Source organism: Petaurus breviceps, unplaced genomic scaffold (assembly GCF_028583685.1).
Source record: "Petaurus breviceps papuanus isolate PSGF00001 unplaced genomic scaffold, PetGlider_PUasm1.0 90919, whole genome shotgun sequence".
Classification (NCBI taxonomy): domain Eukaryota; kingdom Metazoa; phylum Chordata; class Mammalia; order Diprotodontia; family Petauridae; genus Petaurus; species Petaurus breviceps.
This window is the reverse complement of record NW_027187378.1, coordinates 47553188-47579462: the sequence shown is the minus strand read 5'-3', so window position 1 is coordinate 47579462 and position 26275 is coordinate 47553188. Positions and strand designations below refer to the sequence as shown.

The 26275-nt window shown below is 38.2% G+C and overlaps 1 protein-coding gene across 3 annotated transcripts; it reads left to right on the top strand.

Moving 5' to 3' along the window:
- LOC138152141 (transcription factor E2F6-like) lies at positions 1-24584 on the top strand. 3 transcript variants are annotated; one of them, XM_069075946.1, is made up of 7 exons: positions 1-486; positions 5958-6012; positions 8428-8644; positions 10342-10502; positions 18378-18490; positions 20689-20809; positions 23912-24584. In XM_069075946.1, the coding sequence occupies exons 1-7, from the start codon at positions 16-18 to the stop codon at positions 23971-23973; spliced, it is 1200 nt and encodes a 399-aa protein (XP_068932047.1). In that variant the 5' UTR covers positions 1-15; the 3' UTR covers positions 23974-24584. The 3 variants fall into 3 exon arrangements, with proteins under 3 accessions (XP_068932047.1, XP_068932046.1, XP_068932048.1); XM_069075945.1 differs by having other exon boundaries at positions 181-486; positions 20689-20836; XM_069075947.1 differs by lacking the exon at positions 5958-6012 and having other exon boundaries at positions 337-486; positions 20689-20836.
- The last annotated feature ends 1691 nt before the right edge of the window (positions 24585-26275 follow it).

Below are 26275 nucleotides of genomic sequence, written 5' to 3'. Positions count from 1 at the left end.
GGGAAATTAGACGGTATGGCGCATTTTATTTCCCGCCCGTTTCTTTCCCTTCTCCCGCCCAGTCCCTTCCTTATAAAGGGCTCCCTCCCATGGATTTACGAGCTCCAGACTTTTGCACCAGCCTGGCAGCGTACATGCGTAGTCGGAGGCGCGCTCACTGAGCCTGCGTCGAGCCTCGACACCACCTGCGGCTTGCTTTCTCTCGGTCCAAGGGAGTCTTCTGGGAGAGAGGGGCGGGCGCCTAGGAGAGGGGGCGGGGAGTGGCTCCGGCTTAAGCCGGGAGAGCCCGGGGCCGCCCCAGAGCCTAGCCAGGAGGAGGCGGGCGAAGACTCGCTCAACTTAGTTAGCCTGCCGGGTACTATGTCTGGAGTCCCGGAGGCCGCAGCCGGGGATCCGGACGCCGCCCTGGACGCCGAGGCCCGCCAGAGGAAGCTGGAGTCCATGAACCGAATCCCTCGGCTGCCGATCCAAATGGAGAACCTGCTGGTGAGCGCGGGGAGCGGCCGCTTTGTCTGGGCGGCCTCGGCTTCGACCCACGGGGCCCGGCGGTCTCCCTCCTTCCCTACCCGCCTTCTGGAGGGAGGGGTGGAGGGGGGCCTGGAAAGGGAGGCCTGCCCCTGGCCTTCACTCCCCCCACACACACTTTGGGTGTCAGGAGGCTACGGGGCGGGGGAGAGGGGGGGCTCCATGGCCTCCCCACTAAGCCCTTTATATTCTGCGAGCTGTTTGATCCTCCTTCGTTTTATTAGGAAATTTCCAAACTGAAACGAAGGGGGCGGGAAGCGATTTGCCCCAGGCTCTGGTCCCATACCATCTCTTTCTCTTGTTTTCTCCTGGGTTAATGCTCATTTCTCATCTTCAAATTATTACTTGTCCTACTAATATATCGTGGTTTTATAAAGCTAATGTCTACACAGCAGCTTTAAAGTTTGCAAGTAGCTCTCTGCTTCTTGTCTCTTGATCCGTACAACAGCTCTGGGAGGTAAGGTGCTATTATCTCCATTTTACAGATGAGGGCCCCAAATTAGAGGATTTGAACTCAGGACAGCCCGACTCCAAGTTCATCTCTATGTCACCCAGTTTTGCCTCTGAGCGCTTGTTTACATTATTGTTCGGCCTCTTGACCTTAAGTTCTTTTCCTGATTCCTTCAACTGCTGGTACCCTACATCTCACACTGCTTTGTATCTAATACTCCGTGTTCGTGTTTAGTAACTTTGTATGTATTTGTTTATAAGCTTTCTATTTTTGCCACGTTTATTGGTACTGATAGCAATTAGCAAAGTGCTCTGAAGTAGGAGGTGCTTGATAAATACTTGACTGATTTTTGGTTTTTACTTGTATCCTCCAGGGCATTGACCACTATTTTGCCCATGAGTCCTTTAAAATATAAATAAATTTAAAAAAAATACCTCGAAGGATTGTGAGGATAAATTTAGATGTTTGTAGAGTGTTTTGCAAACTTTAAAGAGTTATGTATAAATGTTATCAATTATTATTTGTATTTGATTGATTTAATGGTAGAGCTGAAACTCAAACCCGGTTCCAGTGGTCCTGGAATTAAGGTGAACTCTTATGTTCTAGCTGTGGGGCTTAGCAGTTCTTAAGCATTTATTAAGCACCACTGTTAAATGCTCGAGATTCAAGTACAAAAAAAGAAACAATTCCTATTCTTCAGGACTAAAGTGGGGAGAAAATAATAACATGGTCTCTCTGAGCCTCTTTTTTATCTCTAAAGTGAAGATGGAATACTTACACTACCTACTTTGAAACATCAGGAAAGCAATACATAAATAAGTTTTTGTTTGCTAATTTCAACAATAAGAGATTTCCCAACTAGGTGTTCTTCCTTATTCCTATTCTGTTTTGGTTCCATTTCACTGTTCATCTGGGCAGATAGTGCAGATTTTTCTGCCCTATATCTATACAACTCTGTCAGCTCAATGAACTGGCTACCTATTTTTGTTATTGTTGTGTTAGATATAATAATTGTGTTGTAGTCTGGGCAGTAAGCATTTTTCATGCATGAAGTTTCAACTTCAGGTCAGTGTTTTTTTTTTCACTGTGCCATGTTACAATTTCATCAGGAATGAATGTATGTTAGGGATGATTAGTGGGTTAGGTATTTAAGATAGAAAGGAAGTAATCTAGTATCTGGTGCCTTCTGTATGCTTTCATTTGTACTGACTTTGCCACTAGATAACCAATAGCCCATAACCATATGGGCTTGACATTTGACCTCTATTTTTGTAGTCTACATCAGTTAAAAATAGGGATAATACTTGAATACGTATTTCACAGGGTTCTCGAGAGAAAAGTACTTTGAAAATATTTAAGTTACTATGTAAATCTGAGGTAAGAGTTTTTATTGTTAGCATCATAGAGTTTGGCCCTGAAACAAACATTAGCTATCATCTAATGTAATAACCTCAGTTTACAGAAGAGAAAATCAGAGCTCACATAGGTAAAGTCTTTTGCTGGTAGGACGAGGTCATGAAACTGTAAGGAATAAAATCAGGATTTAAAACCAAGTTCTCATTTTCAAAATCCAGTGATCTTTCTATTGTACTAGCCTTTGTTCCTTCTAGAGTGTTTTAGAGAACTGAAGTTTTTACTGTAATAGAATGTATATAATGGAATTCTTATCAAGAAATTTAATTTCACTCAGTATTTTCAGGTATGAACTTGGGTGACTAACTTACTTAACCCCTTGTGTCCAGTTCCCAGACACAACTCTGAGACTAAATTTGCAAAGCATTTGCTAATCTCCAGTGGTAGAAGATGTTTCCTTACTGGGAGTCACCTACAGCAGGGAAATCAAGGGTTCTTTAAAAATTATAGAGTACTTCCTCAGCACCTTATAAGTTACATATAATAATTATATTTTTGACATTTTAATGCAATAAATAGTTGACACAAAAAATAAATAAATAGTCCCATTACCCTCAAGGCATTTATAGCCTGCTGGGGACATACAGCATGTAAACAGATATTTTTAAATGATGAAGGCAGACAGCACTAAGTATCTGGGAAGGTTTCATGGAGAAGGTAGCACCTGATACAGAGGCAAGGTGAGGAAAAGGTACATTGCAAGCATGTTTAGATAGTACACAGAATCAGGAGATGGCACATTCAGTTTCAGGAACTGGGCTGGTAGTTCTCTTGAGTTAAAGCCTAGGGTTTGGGCGGGGGCGGAGGGGATAGTATGAAAATATGGTTGGAAAGGTGGTAGGTGAGAGAGCTTTAAATGTCAGGCTGAGGACTTTATGTAGAGATCTGATGGTTTTGATTAGGAGAATGAGTGACATGGTTAGTTCTGTCCCTTAGGGCAGGGGTGTCAAACTCAAATAGAAATAGAGCCATTAAACCATATAGAATGTTCCTCACAGGCTGTATGTTGACTTAGGAAACACAATAACATTATCTATGTTTTATTGTATTTTTATTTTGTCAAATATTTTTTCATTTACATTTTAACCTAGTTTTGGCACATACATTGGGAGTGCTATGCTGACAGGAGGCAGTTAGATGATTTAGTGGATACCACACTGGGCCTGGAGTCAGGAAGTCTTGAATTCAAATTTGACCTCACTTAATAGCTGTGTGACCCTGGGCAAGTCTCTTAGTCTGTTTGTCTTAATCCACTGGAGAAGGAAATGGCAAATCACTAGTATCTTTGCCAAGAAAACCCCACCAGTATGGGTCCATGGGTCACAAAGAGTCAGACATGACTAAACAACTACATGCTGACTGTGCCCAAGTGTGTGACCTGTCTGCCTCAGTGGGATATTCCCCATCCCCTTTCTTCCCCCCCCCCCCCCCCCCATTGGATTGAGCAGAGAGAAAACTGGAGACTGGGGAGACCAACCAGGAAGCTATAAGAATTTCAGTGAGAAGAAGTGAACTGAGATAGTGTCAGTGTAGGATAGATTCCTTTTTTTTTTTTTTTTTGCTTTTTGGAGGGCAATTGGGGTTGTGACCTGCCCAAAGTCACATGGCTAGTAATTATGTCAAATGTCTGAGGTCGGATTTGAACTCAGGTCCTCCTGACTCCAGGGCTGGTACTCTGTTCATTGCGCCACCTAGCTGCCCCTGTAGGATAGATTTTTAAAGATGAGGGGGGTACTGTGAACTGTAGCTTTTTCTAACTGTATTTCATTTTAATTGTCTTTCTTCATAATCCTACTTATTTTGTGCATTTAAAAACACTGTTATGAGAAGGGGTCTATAGACTTCCCCATATTGCCATGCAGTCCATGACTAAGATCACCTTGTGTAGAAAAAGAAAATAATTGGAGAGGTGTTTCAGGAATGAACTTGGTAATTCTTGTCAACTGATTGGATATGATGGGAGAAAAATGGAAGAGGGCTCAAGGATGAGCCTTGAAGGCATGATTTAGCCTTTATCAGTAAACTCATTTATCTCAAACAGAACCCAGAGAAGAAAAATTCAGTTATAAGTAATTTGTTATGTCTTTGCCCTTAATTACTATGGGGAAGGACCCTAAGGTATTTTGCTTGTTGCTTCTATGTAACTATAGGCAGTTTTTTTCTGTGGGTCAGTCATATCGCAGTAGAGGAGAAAAAGAAGTTGCTCCAGAGTCAGAGGATCCAACTTCAAATCCTACCTCTGATATTTTTTACATATACAACTGTACAAGGCACTTAACCTCCTCAGCCCTACTAGTAGGTTGCACCAGATGGTCTCTGACGTCTCTTCTTCTCTACTCTCAGTCACTCAATAAACATTTCTTAAGCACCTATTGTGTCCTTAAGGCTAGGTATAAAAAAATAGTTGTGGGGGAGTGGGGGTGCCAGGAGCATACTATGTAATAGAGAAAGATTGGACAAAAGAAAGCTGAAATGAGAGTGAGGGGGATGAGGTACTCAGTCAGGCTTTAGGGAATAATGGAGAAGTCAAAGAAGTCCAAAAGGAGTTGTTGCTGCTTGAGAAATAAGACCATGTCTGTCTCCTCTCCTTAAATGGGGGAATTTATGGTTCCACTCTCCAATCAGAAGAGCAGGGTACTTACTGATAGAGTGTGAGAAATAAGACTGATTGAATCTTTTAAGATGTTGGCATTTCCCTATGAAGAGTTTATTGGGGGCTTGGTATAGAAGCCAAGAAATCCAAAATGAGTGCCTCCAGAGTCCAGGTCGGAAATGATATATCTGAGGGATATCTAGCTATAGGATCTCTTGGTAGAATAAGAAAAAAATGGTTCTTCTATCTGTTTTGAGAATTAGTGAAAATACATTAAAATTCTGATTAAAATATTTATTCAAGGGACTGTTTCAAATAGTTTGTTTTGGATGCTTTTCTCCATTACTGGTTGAAGTAACTGGACAGTCAGCTTATGTCTGGGAATTTTTTTTTTTTTTGCTTTTTGGAAGGCAGTTGAGGTTTATAGTGACTTGCCCAAGGTCACACGGCTAGTTTTTGTGTTAAGTGTCTGAGGCTGGTTTTGAGCTCAGGTCCTCCTGACTCGAGGGCCAGTGCTCTATTCACTTCGCCACCTAGCCACCCCCCAGAAATCTATTTAATACAGACTTTTGTTGTAGTCATAGTTTATAACGGGGTAGATAACCATTTATAAGAACTAGATATTATTATTAGTTTCTGTTAATTTCTATTTCCTCTATTGACACCTATTGAATATTCACTCTTTGTTTTGAAACTTATTATAGTTATTTACATCTCGTTTTCTCATTCGTTTATTTTTGCACTGTTTTTGTTTGTGCCTCAGCATATTTGGGTGTGAGCATATTTCTGAAGGCTGCATGAAGGAATAGTTCTGCATTTAAATACCAATATTGTACAAGTGGGCTAGTGAGCCCCCTCTCAATCTTATGTGAATTATTACCTTAGGAAAAATCTCAAAATACATAGAAATTATGTTGATTTTTTAAAATATATTGTTGGTTACAAGTAATTTAACAGTTATCTTTTTTCCCCTAGCCATCAAAAATAAAGATTAATTTAGAAGAGAATGTACAATACATGACCATGAGAAGTAAGTTAAAACATTGGGTAGTTTTGTTTAAATGTTATCATTTGAATTTCACAGATTTAAACTGTCTTGGGATTTTTTTTAATGTGAATAAGACTGTTGGTAGGAAGTTAGACTAAGTGAATTCTAAAGTCCCTTTCAACACCAAAAATATGATTGGTTCTTTCTACAGCGTAATAGATCATACTTTTTCTACACTCACAAAGAGGAATACTCACAAGAATACTTAAGGTACTGGATTGTTGTTTTAACAAGGAGAATTTTTAAAAATCTGTTCTCCTGTGTTTTAGAGGCTTGCTAGGAGTATAGAATACTGGGAGGGATGTTAAAGGGTCATCTAGTCTTACCTCATTTCATAGATAAGATTTTTTTCATTGTCACATAATCAGGGTAACAGTGTGAGAGTAAGAGGCTGGGATTCAAACCCAGCTTCTCTAACTGAATCATGGAACTCTTTCTACTAGGCCACCCTGCCTCTTATTTATATCAACATATAAATCATGTTTTTTAGAAATGCTTGCATTGTTCCTCTATGGAAAACCCCATACATTTACACTTAAAATTTTTCAATATGTACACAATCTTGTCAGTGTAGTACAGGCTTCAGCACTATTGATCTCAACCTATCCATGTCTTCTCATCCTGTTTGATTCTTGTTCATTCCTTCTCATAAATCCTCTAGCCATTGGAAGCTATGGCCTAGAGACCTTCCTGTAGGTCCTTTAAGTTTCCATGGATAACAGTGTAGAATTTGGGTTGTTCATCTTATTCCTGACTTTTACAATATCTGCCTCCTTTGCTAGTCATATATAGAATGCTATCTTTTTTGCAATTTCTTGCACAGAAATCATTATTGATTATATGGTGCGACCTACATAGGGTCACCCATGATTTTTATTTCTTTGGAGATCGTGATGTTCCATGATTTTAAGCCATGTAGCACTTCTGAAAATTGGGGTTTTGTATTAAAATCCTATGGTATTTGGAAAATTTAACAGCATAGAAACTCCCAGGAGACAAAGTTGTCAGCAGGGTTGCCTTCAGATAACAAACAAGACAACCCTATGTCTTCCTCCTTTCTCAGCCTCTACTACCAATTGAAAGTGATATGACTTCTACAGGAGATAGAACATCAATATTTATTCCTTTTTGAAATACATAGCAACACAAAGAAATAAAGATGAGAAGGATAGATTTCACCTGAGATAGAAAAGTAACTACCTTGGATGGGGGAGAGGGGTGTTAAATGGCGGGAGCAGCTACTGGTGGTTTTTTTGTTGTTGTTAATATTTGTGGAATTTGATGTGTTTCGGCATTTAAATATCATAACCCTAGCCAGAGTATATTTAAATGAATACTTGTTAAACTAGAACTTCTAGTTTTCATAGTATATTTGAATTTTGTTGTCTGCTTCATGCTTAAAAGTAATGAAGTTAAAAGTCCTAACCACCCACCACTATAAATCTTTTTAAATTTAGAGCTAATCTCCATTAATTTGGAGACTCTATCTATTCATCCTATAATGGGTAGAATGATAGACTTGCCAACCACTGGAATTAATCTGAATATATGATGCATGGTGCTTATGACTGTAATGGATTAGAGGACTTGGAGAGTGGTTTTGCAGTATTGCCATTTGAAGTGCTTAGAATACATGAAAGGGGAAAAAAGAAAATCGTTTAACCTCTGAACAGAATGACATCTAAATTATTTAGAAACATCTAATCAAGATATATTAAAGGCATTTATCTTATTAGAACATTGAAATGCAGTGCAAGTGTGAGATTCTATAATTTCATTTCACAGAGTCAGAGTTAGAAAGGAACATCAGTGGCCATATAGTCCAATATACCCCCAAAAGAACCACCTCTTTAAGATACTGTACACCATATGTTCATTGTCCAAGGCCTGGCTTATCACCAAGCTGTCTTCAGGGTGTGAATTTTTCAACTATAAAAATTCTTGAAGATCATATATTAAAATCTAGAGGTTTTGCCGCCTGCATTGGTGAAATGTTTGAAGAGTTTACAGCTATTATTAGGGTGGTTGACTGGAGCTTTGAGTCAAAAGCTAGAATTTACCATTAGTCTCTTAGCATGGTATAAACAATCAAATTTAGCAAAATTTAAAAGTTAAAATGGCAAGCTACTAATGATCTGGCCAGGATTCCATACCATCATCTGTACCTCACCTCCCCCTCCCCCCCAGCAATATTTGAGGTGCCTTTAATGTCACTTGGCTTTTTTGTTGTTCTATTTGTCCCATGCTCAATAGTTGATATGTAGGACTGAGTATATAGGATATCTTTTATCTTTGATCAAATATAGTGATACAAAAGAAATATTTTTCTAATTGGTAAAGAATGTTCATAACTGTTTTATAAAGCCTATTACTAAAAATCCTCTTCTATTTTTCCAGAAGCACTAAGAGTGGCAAAACCTCGTTATGACGTATCTTTGGTTTATTTAACTCGTAAATTCATGGAACTCATCAAATCTGCTCCTGGTGGAGTTCTTGATTTAAATGAAGTTGCAACAACATTGGGAGTACGGAAACGAAGAGTATATGACATCACCAATGTATTAGATGGAATTGACCTCATTCAAAAAAGATCTAAGAATCATATTCAGTGGATGTAAGTTGATTCTAGCTTTTCATCACAATCCTACTTTACATCATCATGGTACAGTTAAATCTTTTTCAAGGAAACCACACATATACAACGTTTAAAAATTGTAATACAAATGTGAAAGTTTTATACAGTAGGAAAGAATTTTTATTATTTAGAGTGGTTAGTTAGGAGCCGTTATCTCCAAAGAATTGGAGACATGATATTTCTAATAGTTCAGTAAACATCCATTATATTGTATTTGATTCCTGATTACTAAGGAAGAATTAGTTATGGCTTCAAAATTAGATGAATACCTTGAAGAAGATATTCAGTAGCCTAGAGATAGGGGGAATAATAAAGCAGTAAGATAAGTGGAGTTTAAATCCCATAGAGTGAGCATTTACAGAGTAAAGAGAGGAGGGCCTAGCACAAAGCCTTTGGATACGCTTAAATATAACAGGTTATAATTATCCAGCAAAGGAAACTGAGAAGCCTGACAGGCTAAGTAGGTGGTCAATAATGTCATGCTGCAGAAAGGTCAAAGTTGAGGACCCAGAAAAAGCCATTAGTCTTGGCAAATAAAGAGATCATTGGTAACTTTGGTTAGAACAGTTTCAGTTGTTCGGTCAAAAGCCAGATTTTAAGGGGTTGAGAGGTGAGTTGGTAGTGAGGAGGTGGATGCAATGAGTACGGGTGGCATTTTCCAGGAGTTTGTCTATAAAAGTGGAATATAGCATGGAAATACAGAAATATAATAGAGCTTCCTTAATACTTAACCCCCCCCAAAGTCAACAGTTTGTTACCTGAATAACTTATCAACATTTTATTATTAAAACAAATCTATCATGACCTTTAAAAAAATACACCCTTTAATTTATTCATTTATTCACTGATTTTTTTAAAAAAATTTGTTTCAAATTCTCTCCCTTCCAGTTTTTCCACTATTGAGAAGGCAAGCAATATAATATCAGTTAGATGTGAAATCATATCTTGACTTTTAAATAATTTAAGTTTATACCTGAAGCTGATTGGCATAGTAGATAGAGCACTGAGCCTGGGGTCTGGAAAACCTAAGTTCAAATCTGGTCTCAGAAACCAGATAATAGCTGTGACCCCAGCCAAGTTACTTAGTTTCTATCTACCTTAGGTTCCTCAGCTATAAAATGGAGATAATATTATTCACCTCCCAAGGTGTTTGTGAGGATCAAATGAGGTAATATTTGTGAAGTTCTTAGCATGGTGTTTCACACATAATAGGCACCTAAATGCTTTTTCTTCTTTCACTTACATGATAATAAAATTTGCAGGGAGTAGGAAGTATTCTTATGCTGTACTCTGCAAATTAGGTCCATATTAAAGTTTTGTCTCCAGTTTTGGTTACTTGGGTTTAAAACTCTCCAGAATTTCCATACCTGTTTTGTTGAGAGGTTTTCCTATGGGAATATGTTTTTTTATTTTGAATCAATGGAAAAATTCCTTTTATAACCAAAATTTCTGAAATACCGGTGAGCAATTGTTTTCTCTCTTTTGTTAAATGATCATTTTAATATTACTAGTTGCTATATGCCTATCATTGCCTGTAAGTATAACATACACTGAAGATAGCAATACAATTTGGACAAGATAGGAAAACTTGTAAGAGTATTAGTGAAACAATGATCTAAAAGTATTCTTTGTTATTAGCTTCTTATATGTTTTATTTTTTCGTACTTTTTTTAAAGTGGATCTGATCTTGGTGGTATTGGATCAAAAGTACCTCAACAAAAGAAGATAAGAGATGAACTTACTGATTTAACAGCAATGGAAAAAGCTTTGGATGAGTTAATTAAGGATTGTGCTCAGCAGCTGTTTGAACTAACAGATGACAAAGAAAATGAAAGATATCCTTTATCATTAGCTATTAGAATTACTCTGGAGCCATTTAATTTGAGTACTACTGGTAGCAATAAGACTTAATTTTACATATCTTAGATGGAAAATCAAGCATTTAGTCATTGAAGTACATGTAGGAAACTTGTGGTTTTAACACAGAATACACCATTGTTTTTATAGCCTCATCAAATCAGGTTGGTGGGGACTCTGGGGGATATCCCCTACGGATACTTAAAAGTGATGGTTACTATTAGGATTATTTCATCATTCATTTTTAATATCAAAACTGGTTTGTTTTTATCCTAGAGTGTTATAAAATTAGTCAAATACATTTCTGTTTAGGTTACCCCCAGCTTAAAAGTTATGTTCCCCCAAATTTTAAAAAGAAGTTATTTGGAACTAGAAATACAGTTTCCTGTAAGAACACCATAAATAGTGATTAGATTTCCAGTATTCATCTTAGCAAGCATTTGTCAGACACCAGCAGTACAAGGCATTGTATCAAGTTTTAAAACTAGCTCACAGTTTTAATTTATAATACAGCCAAATAATACCTCAATTCCTGGTTCCAGGAGGAAGGGACTATTTCATTCTCCTTGACCTTTCTGCAGCCTTTGACACTGTTGAACACTCTTTCATTGATATTTTTCTCTTCAGGTTTTCAGGATACCACTTCCTCCAGGTTTTCCTCTTACCTACCTGACTCTTCCTCTGTATCCTTAGCTGGATCCTCCAGATCACAGTCTTCAACCAAAGGTGTCGCTCAGGGTGCTGTCCTAGGCCCTCTTCTCCCTCTATATCTTATCAGCTACTATGGATTTAATTACCATCTTTATGCTGATGATGTTCAGTTGTACTTATCCTGCTTCAGACTCTCTGCCGACCTCCAATTTCATGTCTCTTCCTTCTTTTAGACATCTCAAACTCAGTACGTCCAAAATGGAATTTTTTATCTTTCTCCTTAAATTTTCCCCTCCTCCTGTCTACCCTATTATAGTTAAGGTCAACACCATTCTCCTAGTTCCTGAGGCTCACAACTTAGGAGTCATCCTGGTTTCTAAGCTGTTATCAGACCTGTTGATTTCACCTTTGCAACATTTCTTGTATAAGCTCCCTTCTCTCCTCTGACACTGCCACCATTTTAATGCAGGCTATCATTATCTCAAGCCTGGATTATCATAATAGCCTGCTGGTGGGTCTGCCTGCCTCAAGTCTCTCCCGTTCCAGTCTATCCTCCATTCAGCCTACAAAGTGATTTTCCTGAAGTGTGGATCTAATCATGTCACTCCGCTGCTCAGTAAACTCCAGTGGATCCCTGTTGTATTCAGGATCCAAATACAAAATGCTTTGTTTGGCATTCAAAACCCTTCATAACTTATCCCCTTTCTGTTTTTCCAGTTTTCTTAATACTACTCCCCTCCCTGACGTGTAATTCTTCAGTCCAGTAACATTGATTTTTGTGACTTCCACAGACGAGACATTCCATCTCTTGATACTCTCTTTGGCTGTTCCCTGTGCCTGGAATGCTTTCCCTCCTCTTCTCAGACTATTGACCTCCCTGGCTTCTTTAAGTCCTAACAAAAATTCCACCTTCTGTAGGAAGCCTTCCCCAACCCCTGTTAATTCCAGTGACTTCCCTCCCTCTGTCAATTTTCTACTTATCCTATATGTAGCATGCTTTGTATATATTTGCATGTTGTCTCTCTCATTAGCTTATAAGCTTGAGAGAAGGCACTGTCTTTTGCCTCCATTTGTATCCCCCAATGCTTAACAATGTCTGGAACATGGTACATATTTAAATGTTGATTGATTCATTGATTGCATAACAAAGAGTTATTGCTTGTTTGATTATTAATGGGCAGAAGTTTGGCCTGCATCTCTTCTGAGTTTTAGGACTCTTCTCTTGTGCTATCCAGTGCTTTTTAGCTTTCTTTAGGCCCTCCACTGGGTGTATCTCACATTGCTGACATCTTCCTCCCATTCAGAATTCCTATTTACCAACTAGAATAATCTGAGATAGATGTTAGGAGAAAAGTAGTCTGAACTAATTCATACTGATTTCTGTATCGCTGGTAGCTCCCCATCCTTTATTTTATTTGAATTTTGCCCTAAGGAATATTCAGTGTTGGAATTTCAGGCAGTGAGGGGGTTCAGTAGATAGAGTACTGAGCCTGGAGTCAAGAAGACTTGAGTTCATATCTGGTCTCAGACACTTAACTAGCTGTATGACCTTGTTCAAGTCATTTAACCCTGTCTGCCTCAGTTTCCTCATCTGTGAAATGACCTAGAGAAAGAAATGACAAACCACTCATTATCTTTGTTGAGAAAACCCAAAATGAGGTCATGAAGAGTCAGACATGCCTAAAATGACTGAATGAATCAAAGTAAAATGAAAAGTAATGAGGTGAAATGGAAAAAAATATAAATAGTATAAGGACAGTATTTTAGGGTGGAATAACCACTACTCTTTATAATAACCTTTATTTAAACCTGGTTCTTTGCCAGGTCTCCTTCTTTCTACTTTGTATCTTAATCCCTGACTTCTCCTATCTGTCTGACTTTTGATGTTAGCTTTCAATTAGAACTACTCTGTTACCAGTGATCTGTTAAGTGCTAAAGGCAGTGGCTTCTTTTCATTTGATTCTACCTGACTGCTCTGTGGTTTTTGATGCTGTCAAATAGTTCTTGAAACTTTTTCTTTTGGCTCCATGACACTGCTCTTCCTCCCACCCCCACCCCCAATTTATTTATTTATTTACTGTTGTCAGCATTCACTTTTGTAAGATTTTGAGTGCTAATTTTTCTCCCCCTCCCCAAGATGGCATGCAGTCTGATAGTTATACATAAACATTCATATTAAACCTATTTTCAGATTAGCATGTTGTAAAGAAGAATTAGAACCAAGGGACAAACCATGAGAAAGAACAGACAAACAAAAGACACCAAATAGTATGTTTCGATCTTCATTTAGGCTCCATAGTTCTTTTTGTGGATGTGGATAATATTTTCCATCATGAGTCTTTTGGAGTTGCATGACACTGCTTTTTTGATTTTCTACAGGTCTGACACTTTATTTTCAGTATCCTTTGCTGGATTGTCATCTTCCCATCTATTTCTGTTTATTTCATATTATTCCTGTTCGAAGTATTCTACTTTCTTTTTTTTTTTTTTAATTTTTTTTAATGCTTTATTAACTTCTGATTTACATCGTTCGTTTCCACGATTTTGAGTTACAAATTTTCTCCCCATTTTTCCCCCACCCATCCCCCCAAAACAGCAGTCCCACAGGATATCCCCACCTCCGATCTGCTCTCTCCCATATTTTCTCCCATACCTGTTTCAACTTTTCCAGTGGATCTCTATGCCTCAGTGCCTGTATATCTTTTTTTTTCTTAATAACATGTAAGATGGTATTAATAATAGTATATATATACACACACATATATATATATATATATATATAGATATATTTGAATATTTGATTTTAAAACTTTCAATTCCAGATTCATTCCCTTCCCCTCCTGCCACCCACCCCCACTGGGGAGACAAGCAGTTCAGTATAGGTTGTACATGTGCGGCTAATGCAAAACAATAACATAGTAGATGTATTGTAGAAGACTGACTATATTTCCCTCCCTCCTATCCCACATCCCACTTGTTCTATTCTCTACTTTGATCCTGCCCCTTTTCAAAAGTGGGTGCTTCCAACTTCCCTTCCCCCCAGCCTGCCCTCCCTTCCATCATCCCCCCTCACATCCCCTTCCCCCCCTATTCTCCTGGAGGGTGAGATCCCCTATTTAGTGTGTATTTCCCTCCCTCCTCAAGCCAGATTCAATAGGAATAAGGTTGACCCATTCCCTTTTGCCTTCCTATTCTTCCCCTCCATTGTAACCATTTTCCCTTGCCTCTTCTGTATGGGATAGTTGCCCCACTCTGTCTCTCCCCATCTCCTCTCATTATATTCCTCTCACCTCTTAATTTCACCTTTTAAGTATCATCCCTTCCTGTTAAATTGGTCCCGTGCCCTCTATCTATGTATACCTGTAAACATATACACACATTCACATATGTATTCATATGCCCGCATACCCTCATAAAAAGATATATATATATATATATATATATATATATATATATATATTTCTAAACCCTTCAACTACTGAGAAAAGTTTCATAAGTTACAATTATTGTTTTTCCATGTAGGAATGTTAATAGTTCAACATTGGCCAGGTGGCTCAGCAAGCAAGAGCACCGGCCCCAGTGCCGGGATGACCCGGATCAAATCCGGGCACAGACACCCAGCACCACACCCAGAAACAACAACCGGCCGTGCAACCCCGAGCAAGCCACTCAACCCCGATTGCTCCAAAAAAAAAATAGTTCAACTTTGATAAGTTCCTTATGATTTCTTTTCCCTGTTTACCTTCTCATGCTTCTCTTGCTTCTTGTATCTGAATGTCAAATTTTCTATTCAACTCTGGTTTTTTCAGCAAGAATGCTTGAAAGTCCTGTATTCCACTGAATGACCATATTTTCCCCTGAAACATGATACTCAGTTTTGCTGGGTAGGTGACTCTTGGTTTTAATCCCAGCTCCCTTGACCTCCGGAATATCACATTCCAGGCCCTTCGATCCCTCAGTGTAGAAGCTGCCAGATCCTGGGTTATCCTGATTGTGTTTCCACAATATTCAAATTGTTTCTTCCTGGCTGCTTGTAATATTCTCTCCTTAATCTGGGAATTCTGGAACCTGGCTATAATATTCCTAGGAGTTTTCTTTTTTGGGATCTTTTTCAGGAAGTGATCGGTGGATTCTTTCAACCTCTATTTTGCCCTCTGGTTCTAAACATCAGGGCAGTTTTCTTTGAGAACTTCCTGGAGGATGCTTTCCAGGCTCTTACTTTGGTCATGGCTCTCAGGCAGTCCAATAATTTTTAAATTATCTCTCCTGGATCTATTTTCCAGGTCAATGGTTTTTCCCATGAGATATTTCACATTGCCTTCTATTCTTTCATTTGTTTGGATCTGTTTAACAGCATCTTGATTTCTCATAAAGTCATTAGCTTCCATTTGCTCCAATCTAATTCTGAAGCAATGATTCTCCTCAGTGAGCTTTTGAGATTCTTTTTCCATCTGGCAAATTTGACTTTTTAAGGCATTCTTCTCCTCATTGCCTTTTTGAGCCTCCTTTGCCATTTGAGTCAGTCTGTTTTTTAAGGTATTATTTTCTTCAGTCAGGCTGTTGACTTTCATTTCATAATTTTCTTGCATTGTTCTCATTTCTCTTCCCAATTTTTCCTCCACTTCTCTTATCTGCTTCTTAAGGTCCTCTATGGCCTGTAACCAGCTTGTATTTTCCTTTGAAGCGTTTGGTGCAGGAGTTCTGACTTCACTGATTTCCTCCTGTTCCATGCCTTGCTCCTTCTTATCCCCAAAATAGGAGTGTAATGTTGGAATCTTCTGTCTGCTTTGTTTCCTTTGCCTGCTCATTTTGCCACTCAATGATTTGACTTTTGGGCTTTTTGCCACATTAGGACTCTGCCACCAGACAGGGGAGTTTTTGTCCCAAACGCTGGGGTTTTCTCAGCTGCCGGAGGTATTAGATGGGTGCCCTCTCTGAGGTCACCACACGCTCTGACAAGCTGGACACACACCCCAGGACCTCCACCCTAGACTGCAATCCAGATCCAAGCAGGTTAAAGCAAGAGCGATTACCCCTCAGACTGGTGCTTGGTCCCCCTACACTCTGCAGGCCAGGAGCTGAAGCCGCCACGTGGCGCTGGCAGGCTGTGCCAGCGTCTCAGCGATTTCTCACCCCGGGGCACGCACTCCCACTTACTGGGTCCCAAAGTCCAGAATGCAGTGGCCTCTCACCTTGTCCTTCGCATCTATGTATTGATAAATCTGGAAACGGCCACAGCTGCTGCTGATCTGGAGTCCCTCTGGCTGGCGGCTGGTCAGGCCCGCCCTGGGGCTAAAGCCTCTGTGTGGGGCTGGGCTAGGCTCCCAGAGCGCTGTGCTGGCCGATTCCTGCCGGCCTGCCGGGCTGTTCTCAGCGGGAGGTTAGCTTCTCTGTGTCATTTTGTGGGTTCTGCAGCTCCAAAGTTTGTTTAGAGTCCCCTTTTTACATGGATTGGGGAGGGTGGAAGCCGGAGCCACGGGAGGGTCGTGCTTCAGGACTCTACTTTCTAGATGAACGAAAAGGCATTTTTGTGTGCTTACCATTGTGTGAAACACTGAACTCAGTGCTGAGTATGTACGTTGAAAAGTAAGACAGCTCTTATTCTGAAGGCCCTCTTACTCTAATAGGGCAAGACAGTATAGGTACCATCTTTAGATGGTAATGAAGCTTTTTAAATGTTGCTTCCGGGGCGGCCAAGTAGCACAGCGAGTAAGAGCACCAGCTCCAGTGTCAGGTTGACCTGGGGATCAAATCTGGGCTCAGACGCTTAGCATCCACCCAGAAACACCTGGCCGTGTAACTTTGAGCAAGTTACTTAACCCTAACTGCTTAAAAAAAAAATGTTGCTTCCACTAATAAACTTATATCTGTTTCTTTTGAACCATTTGATAGTGAAAAAGAAACCGGTCCAGAGAGGTTGTAAGTGACTTGTCTCAGATCACACCAGAGCTCACACTAAAAATCCAACCATCTTTCTACTGCATACCAGTTTCTTCCTAAAGTAGAAAATGTTTGGTAGCTTGTTAAAATGCTTTTATCCCCTTATATTTGTTTTAATCTTTATTTCTTTTTCTCTTTCATTTTAATTTTTATTAGCATTTTGAAAACTAGCATAAATACAACAGAAAGAAGACACACTGACACATATACACAGCACAACAAGTTCTTGTTCTTGCATCTTTAAGATGAGTTTAGATTAGACAGTAAGAGACTCATTCAGGAAAAATGACACAAGCAAAGTCGAACCCACCAGAATCAGTCTTTTCTACAGAAGAGTGACATGACAGGTCTTTGGCATGTTTAAGATCAACTACAGCCTTATCATACTCAAAAGGAACTAACCACAAAAACAGCATGGAAAAGTTAAGCAATTCTTTGGGGTTGAATACCAAGAGAGGGAAAGTCTTTTATAGAAAGAAATACAGGCTTCTTTCATTACACAAGCTCAAAAGGCAACAGTTGCAATGATTAGTCAAGAATGAAAAGCCAACAACAGTTTTTACAATGCCACATCGAGCATACTGTGGTGAGTTATGTTATTCTAGCATGTAACACAGAAGTCCAAACTAACTTGAAGAGAGTGAAAAATTGTCTGAGCTAAGTAGAGTTATGATTACCAAAGCAAACCCTTTTCTAGAGGGGTCCAATGTTAGTGGCCCCAACATATATAAGCACGTACTAATGTATTACTTAGCATATGAATTTATACAAGGTTTCTTGAAGCAGTGTTTTCACCCTAAAAGTTCACTTCGTCTATCTTCAGTGGTTTTTGTTCTCGAACATTATATCCTCTCCCAGAGTTTGTGCAAATGCATCATCGCTGTATAAGGATCTTTTCTGTCTTTGTCGATAGACACGGCTTTTTGGGGGGGGGGGGGGTTGGTTTGGGGTTGGGGGGGGAGCTTTAATCTTTATTTCTTAAATGTTTTGTCTTCATTATTAACCAGCAAAATATTTTAGAGTTATCTGTATTAATAGAAAGAAATATGGAGCTAAAGCAAATATTGAAAAATGACATTGGAGGAAAATCTGTGAGTAGTTTATTACTTTGGCCAAAACCTCCACTTTTTTCACTCTAGGCTATTTAGTTCACATAAGTTAAGAACTGCCTAGATTTGCCTTATTATTACTGGTGACTTCTTAATTGCTTTTCAGCTAGTAAGTATGTTCCTTAATTTAGAGGTTCCTTAACTGACTCGTACATTAGCATATGTGACCTATCAAGATATCCATAGTATTCAAGCTTTTCATGAACAGATTGTTATTGCAGTCAAGGCTCCAGAAGAAACCAAATTGGAAGTGCCAACTCCTAAAGAAGTAGGTAGTACTTTAAATATATTTGTTTATAAGTTTCATTTTAAGAAAGTCTATTTTATTAAAAGTCTCACCATTTTTTTCTCTTTTAAAATTTAGCTAACACAATTGCCTTCACTCTGAACTTACTAAATAAATTTGATTTTATAAGTAATAGTGATGTATTTTGGTAGGATTTGTTGGAGCCTCTTTTATAGTCTATAGAAGGGTAATAGCATTGAATTAGATATTTTACCTTTCTTGCATGTCAAGAGGGACTTTGAGCTAAAATTGTAGTCTTTGCAGTGATGGGAGACATCCAGAATATACAGTACTTTGGATCTATGATCTTATTGATGTGGGTACTCCCTTGGCCAGTACAAATCACATTCCATTCACACCTCATCCTGTGTGATCCTTGTCCATGTCTTCTCCTTAATTCTCCAGAGATGATAAACTCGACCCTCCTAGGGTTGTGTTGTGGTTTTTTTTCTAACGCTTGTGGGAATCAGTACAGCCCTTGGACTACCAAAACATATCTTCACTTTTTAGCATTCCCAGGACCTTTGTTAGAATCCCATAAAAGTTAAATTTCAATGTTTTATAAGATATCAATAAAAGCATTATAAAGACTTCCATTGAAAAGTCCTGGAAAGGGAGGAAAGAAAACAAGCACTTAAGAGCTATGTGTAGTATCTTCTCTTGACTCTCCTTGTTCATACAAGCATATCAGGCCCCTCCTTGGTACACAGCACTGTGCTAGATTTCAGATAAGAATCACTCTGGATGAGCTTTTAGTGAGGGTGTGCCTAATTAAAACCAAGATGCAGACTGGTAAATTGAAACCTGAAATAACCTTAGACATGCCTTCTAGTGATGGGAGAACTTAGAAACAGGACAAAAGTTAGGATGTGAGATCCTCTGCTATGCTGCATCTCACTGCAACTCACTTTGTGTTGTGAACACAGTGAAGGGCAGCGCGGGAGGGAGGAATGCCATCTGTGTTGTCTAGACCGGGCCTAACAGACATCCCCAGAGAACCAGGTAGGGGTTTCAATTCCAACTGTCAACATGTTGCTTTTCATGTATGTAACATTACCATTTTATTAATGTGCTAGAGCCATATTTTTCGTGTGGATGTTTTGTGACATCCTCTGACCTCTTTAAGAGTAGACCAACAAAATATGTGTTTGTGGGGGGGATGTGATCGACCTGCATGGGAAAAAAATGGAAACTACCCTTTTAATGAGGACTATGTTTGCTTGATTTACAATTGAGAAAAAGACGGAGATTATTTTCAACTGTATTGCTTTCTCAAGAATTGACTATCTTGACTATCATTCTTTGAGGGGAGAAATGATTAGATGCCTAGTATTATATGAAGAGGCAGCATTTTAGGTAACCTTCAGGAAATGCAGTGTGGTTTATTGGAAAGAACATGGTCTTTGGACTGAGGGAATGAGTTCAAAATTATAGTTCTTCTGCCAGCCATCTGTGGGACCTTGGAAAGGTCACTTAGCCTCTTTGACCTCAGTTTCCTCATCTATGAAATGATGGGGGAAGTGTTGGACTGGATGTCTTATAAGGTCCTTGGCAGCTCCAAATTTATGATTAACATTATTTGAGGACCAAGGTGCTAGATATTACATTAAATGCTCATATTTTCCCCAGAGTCATTAAATTATGTGGTATTATAAGACTATCTGAGCAGTTAAGACTTGGTAGATTTTTTTTTTCTTCAAGACTTTTGTTCAAGTATCAGAGAGGTAGCCCCTATGGAGTGTGCCTCATAATCACTTGAAAACATTAGGCTCATAGTAGAGTCTGCTTTGTGGTCATCCAGCTTAGACTAATCAAGAATTCTTTGTTCTTCACTAATCAGTAAAATGTTAGGCGTGGTACTATTTCCTAGATTCATTAAGTTCAAGTAAAAGACTTAAATAGAGAGAAACAGGGTTTTAAGTAATTGAATTTTTGTATTTTGGCTCCAAATCTTTTACCCCTCAGTATCATGTGCCTGACCACTTTGCTAATCTGATGTTGATTATATCTAATTATTTTTCAGTCTCTATTGAATTTTTTCTCACAATTATTTAATGATAAAATAAGGTGTAAATTCAAACTTTCAGGAAGATTTGCAAAACTTGACTTTCCTAGTGAGTGAAACGCGTGGTTAATGGATTTTTCTCATTCATGTTTATATCCTATGTTTCTTTTCATAGGACTGTATAACAGTGCATATAAAGAGCACAAAGGGACCTATTGATGTTTATTTGTGTGAAGTGGAACAAGATAACATAAGTAACAAAACATTTGAAGAAATGAGCACTACTTTATCTGAAAGTAAGTCTACAGTTCATCCTGATCAAGGTAAATATAAAGAGACTGGGAGAATTTGGAATTTTAAAAAGTGTTTTAAAAAAAGTACTAGGCCATGAAGAAATATTTTTGCCTCACTAGAAAGTAAAATTCAACATTCTTTTTTATCTATGCAGTGAAAGTATTAGGAGTATTCTGCAATTTGGAAGAGATATTTTGAAAAAGTAGATGGAAAGCAAAATAAAATTTGATTTCTTAACCCTATATGTATTCATTTTCTGTCATTGTGCAATTGGAAATGTGTTGTTACGGGAAGAATTTTTTTTAATGGAAGAAATGATTAGTTGTCTTCACTCTAGAGGTTTTCCTGTTCTTGTCTGCCCTTTCTTCTCAGTAAGGGAAATAGTACCCTTCCTTTTTAGCCATTTAAAGTTCACAAGAACTTGAAAAGGTCAGAAAATTCTGAGGTAGTTTTAAGATAAGTATTTAAATTCTCAGAAACTTCTATTTTTGGATTGATTTCTTTGTGAGGAATCATGGGTGCAGCAAAGAGAATCTGATGAGGACTTGCAGCCTCTGGATTCTGGCTTTTCCCAGTCAGCTGTTTATTAGCTATATAACTTTGCTAATTCAAATAGATCATTTAATCTTGTTGAAACTTCTTTGTTGGGGTGGCTAGGTGGCACAATGAATAGAGCATCAACCCTTGAGGCAGGAGAACCTGAGTTCAAATTTAGATTCAGACACTAATAACACAAAACTAGCCATGTGACCTTGGGCAAGTCAGTTAACCCCAATTGCCCTACCTTTCCCTCCTCCAAAAAAAAAAAAAAGGCAAAAGAAAAGAAACTCATTTGTTATTATAAGAGGAGTATAATAATGCCTTCCCTGCCTGATTCTCTAGAGGCTCAAAATAAATAATATATCCTAACTTTGAAAACAGTAAAAGATTATACATGTATACAATGACTTTTTTTTTCTTTTCCTCCTCCTGACTGGATCAGCATGGTACAGTAGAAAGAGGACTGAATTTGGAATCAAGAGACCATACTTTCAATCCTGGCCTGACTGTCATTTGCCACCTCTTTGACCCTGGGCAAGATGCTTTTCTGGGACTCAGTTTCCTTAGCTGTAAAATGAAAAAGTTCAACTAGAGCACCTCTGATGAACCTCTTTGAATCTGTGAAAGACAAAGGGAAGTATAGGACAAGGGCTCTTATCCTTTTTGTGTTATATTCTTTTGACAGTCAGGTGAAGCCTATGAATTAAACAGTAATATTTTCAAATGAGTAAAATACATTACATTTCAAGGGAAACCAATTTTTTTAAGTTATCAAAATAGTTTTTTTAAATTTATTGCTCCAAAGATTTTGTATACAGAAAAGCCCAACCATTTTTCATTTGCCTTAAATACATATAGACTTTTTTTTTAAGCAGTTGGGGTTAAGTAACTTGCTCAAGGTTACACAGCCATTTCATTCTGGGTGTGGTGCTGAGTGTCTGAGCCTGGGATTCGATCTCCAGGTCATCCCAAACACTGGAGACCGTGCTCTTACTCGCTGAGCCACCTGGCTACCCCCCTTAAATACATATAGACTTTTAATCAGTCATACAGTTGTGTTCCAAAGGAGTGGATCATGGTATTGACTTGTTGAATAAACTCACTAAATATTACTCCTTTATTATTACCCTTGAAGAAATTTGATATGTTTCAGTTTGTCTGATGAAAGCTATGAAAAAAATTTTATATTAACTCCTTACAGTTTTAACTTTAAGAAACCATTTGTGTTCCTTGCAAAAAAAGTCATAATCTATCCCTAGTCACTTTCTGGTTAAATTTTCCTGAATTTTATTATTTTTTTGCCATTGGCAAGTAGCAAAGTTTGAATATTTATGAAATATTTTCTATCTGGCAATTCAATTTCAAGATGTAGGTATGATAATTATTTTTGAAAAGTGGTTCATTTAAGTTTGAATTCATTTTTCTCAGATTTGAGCGTGCATAAAGGAGAGTACATTTCTTATTTTGGGAGGTCTTTGCTGTATCTTCTTAGTAAATATCCCTTTGTATATGCTTTTTTTAAATGTGTCTTCATATGAGGAAAGCTGTCAGGCTTATTAAACCTTACTTTCCTTTCAGTAAGTAATCACTTTATTAAATGAACTACTTAAGTATGTTATTTTCCTTTTACTCTCTGGCTTAGCTGTATTACATGTGCTACCTCTTCTGTCCATGTTGTTGTTTTTCAGTTGTGTCCAACTCTTGCTGACCCCATTTGGGGTTTTCTTGGCAAAGATACTGGACTGGTTGACTATTTCCTTCTCCAAGTTATTTCATAGATGAAGAAACTGAGGCAAACAGGGTTAAGTTTAACTTGCTGAGGGTCACACAGCTGGTATGTGTCTGAGGCCAGATTTGAACTCGGGTCCTCCTGATTCCAGGATTGGCACTCTTATCCACTGTGCCACCTGGCTGCCCCATAGATGGATATTAATTGAAGCCACAAAAACATGGTTGGCAGGACCTACAGATTTATTCCACTGCCATGATTGCCATCCTTCCTTCCCCAAATCAAGTGTACTTACCTCCTAGTGTAATGAGCCTGAGGGAAAAATAGTTGGCAAAACCAAATTATTGTAATTGTTTTAAGACTGATTTTAATTGTCAGTCAAACCTGGAATTGTAAATACTATTACTACTAGAGTTGAATGTATTAGTGAGGGGAAAATCCACTATGTAGTTACTAGTCAAATTGGGCATTTTTATTAAGCATTTATATGCTGGGCAAAGAAAGACAGTTCCTCTCATACTGGTATCATAGATCATCTCATATTTCGGTGTTAGGTTTAGGAATTTTCTATCATACCTAATTTAGAAAGCCATTTTTAATGTTTGAGGTTTGTCTTTTATTGTATTGTATTCAGATTTAAAATGGTCATGAAGGTTACTTTTTTCTACATTAAAAAAAAACCCAAACCCAAAACAGAACAGATTTTATACCACTGCTTTCCAAAGATGTTCATTTTACAGGCATCTAATTTCTTCTCTCCTTCTCCCCGCCCTCCTTCTCCCCGCCCCTCCTCAATTTAAAAAAATTATAGCTTGTTATGTTTATTTCTTTGTAGAAGGAAATCTACAGCAGAGTGAATCAGATGAAGAAAACCACCTGAATTGTCTTGAACATTAAAACTCTGGAATGATTTCAGCGCCTTTTTGTCAAATTAGCTTAATGTCAAGTCTTGTCGAGTCTTTGCGGTGAGGCTCGCCTTTTCAGTTTGGACTTAAAAAAAAATCAGCCGTTGAGGACTTCTATTCCCAGTTTGATATTAACATTAAGTCCAGTAGTTTTAGTAGTTCTCTTATATACAGTTATATCAACTTATTGTGGAAAATGGCTCATTTTATAAACAATTATGAAAATGTAATTTGGCATTTACTTAAATGAAACAAGGACTTTCTGTATTGAAAAAAATTTCATCAAAACAATCTTTTAGAGCACAAGTTTGTTACTACTAAAACACTTGGACTAATCTGAAATTGAAGAACACAGTATATCATTAACTTCTTTCTTTACAATGCAGAATATGTACCAAGTGAAATTATGCTTTACATCATGTGAGTACTGTTTGCATTGTGTACAGTCAGTTGTTTAAATAATAAAGATGTACACAGTAAATTTAAATGTGAATACTCTTGTATATATTTGTATAATGTTTAGATAACTCATGAAAAATGTGAAGCATACATAAAAATTTCACCATGTACAGCAAAAAATTAAAATGTAAATATGAAAAGTAATTAATTTGATTTTTGTGTTTTTTCTGACATCTCCAACAGAACTTCAAAATCACTATTATTTAGGTACAGAGAAATGTGAGTTTCAAGGAATTCAGTGAGTTGAAAGGGACCTGTAGTCTAACAGCAGTTATGCATGCATGCACACACACACTTAAAGAAGTCAAATGACTTTTTATGCATCTGCTTGAAGTGATGAGATCCTAGTGATGAGAATTTCATTCAAATGGTGGCTATGTGTTCTCTTTAATTCTGAAGTTCCCTTCGGTGATGAATATTGTATCCATCCATATTTGCAACTTTTATCCATATTTCCCCCAAAAGTTTTCCATAGGAGGTTGATCTCACTTCATGGAGGATGCTAACAGAATATTTTGGCTGTCACCTGTCAAATTTCACTTCTACTACATGAGCAGACCATTTTCCCGTCTTGAAATTCCTTGATGGTATCCTTTATCTTCAGAGCCCTTTATTTGCTACATGTGGTAGCCTGTTCATGGCCACTATTTCCTTCTGTTGGATTCTCATCTTTAATTCTTCATAGGCAAAGATGTTTCATGAGCAGCACCAGTAAAATGTTAGTATTGAGAAGATGGACCCCTGCTTTGATGGGAAACTTGGGGACAGTAAAATAACTTTGCAGGTGCCTTAATGCAATCCAGTCTGCTCTCCTTTTCAACTCTGGGCCCAGCTTATTGTACCTCTGCTCCTGTTCTAGATCTGCGTACTCTTGGACAAGCTTGGGTGTCCATCCATGCATGTTGAAATCTGCAATAGACTGTTGATCTGTATTGATGATTGGGCCATATTCTTTTTAGGCTTCCAGGGTGCTCTTCAATATCTTGGTTTTGCACAATAAGTGCAACATCATCTGAAACAGGAGAATATGGAGGACCTCACAATCTACAGGAAATCTCTCCTGGACATAGATTCTACTGGATCTCCACCATAACTTGTTGGGATCTTTGGGAAGCATACACTGACCTCCTTCCATATTTTATACTTAAGTGTTTATTATTGCAGAGTTGTTGAGCAGCTATTTCTGTTATTTCTGCCAGGGATTCCTGAAGTTCATTTGGGGACTGGCTTAACTTGTGACACATAAGTGTAACAGAATACTACATTCTTTCTTGTTTTATTCTTTGGGGCCAAGCAGAATAAGCCTAACTTCCTTTCACATGATAGTCCCTCAACTAGACAGTTGTCATGTTCCCCTAAGTCATCTTCAGCTTAATCCTACTTTGTTGAGTTGATGCAGTCAATGTCATGATTTTCAGTCCTTTTGCCATCCTGGTCTCAAGTGTCTGGGCATGCTTATTTTGCTCATGCCCTTTTGAAATGTTTACAACCAGACATGAACATTGCATCACATAGATGATCTAACCCAAACATTGGATCTTTAAAAGGGTCTGTTTAGAACAGAATGCTGTAGATGTCAGAGCCCTGGGGTTTCCTGGTATGCTTTATTGCTACATGAGCACTGACCTCTGCTTCAATAGCTTCCAAGGTCCATGCTGTTTGTTTCTGACCACTCTGGAGCTGTCTGATGAGGCCCATTGTTCTTGCTGCCTTGAGATTCATATCTCTAAGCTAGGGAGGAAGCCTCTGGCTAGTTTGCCAGTGCTTTGTTGGCTCTCATTTTACTGCCAACCCCCTTTCCTGTCATGCCTGTGGGCTTCTAGCTGACTTCTCAT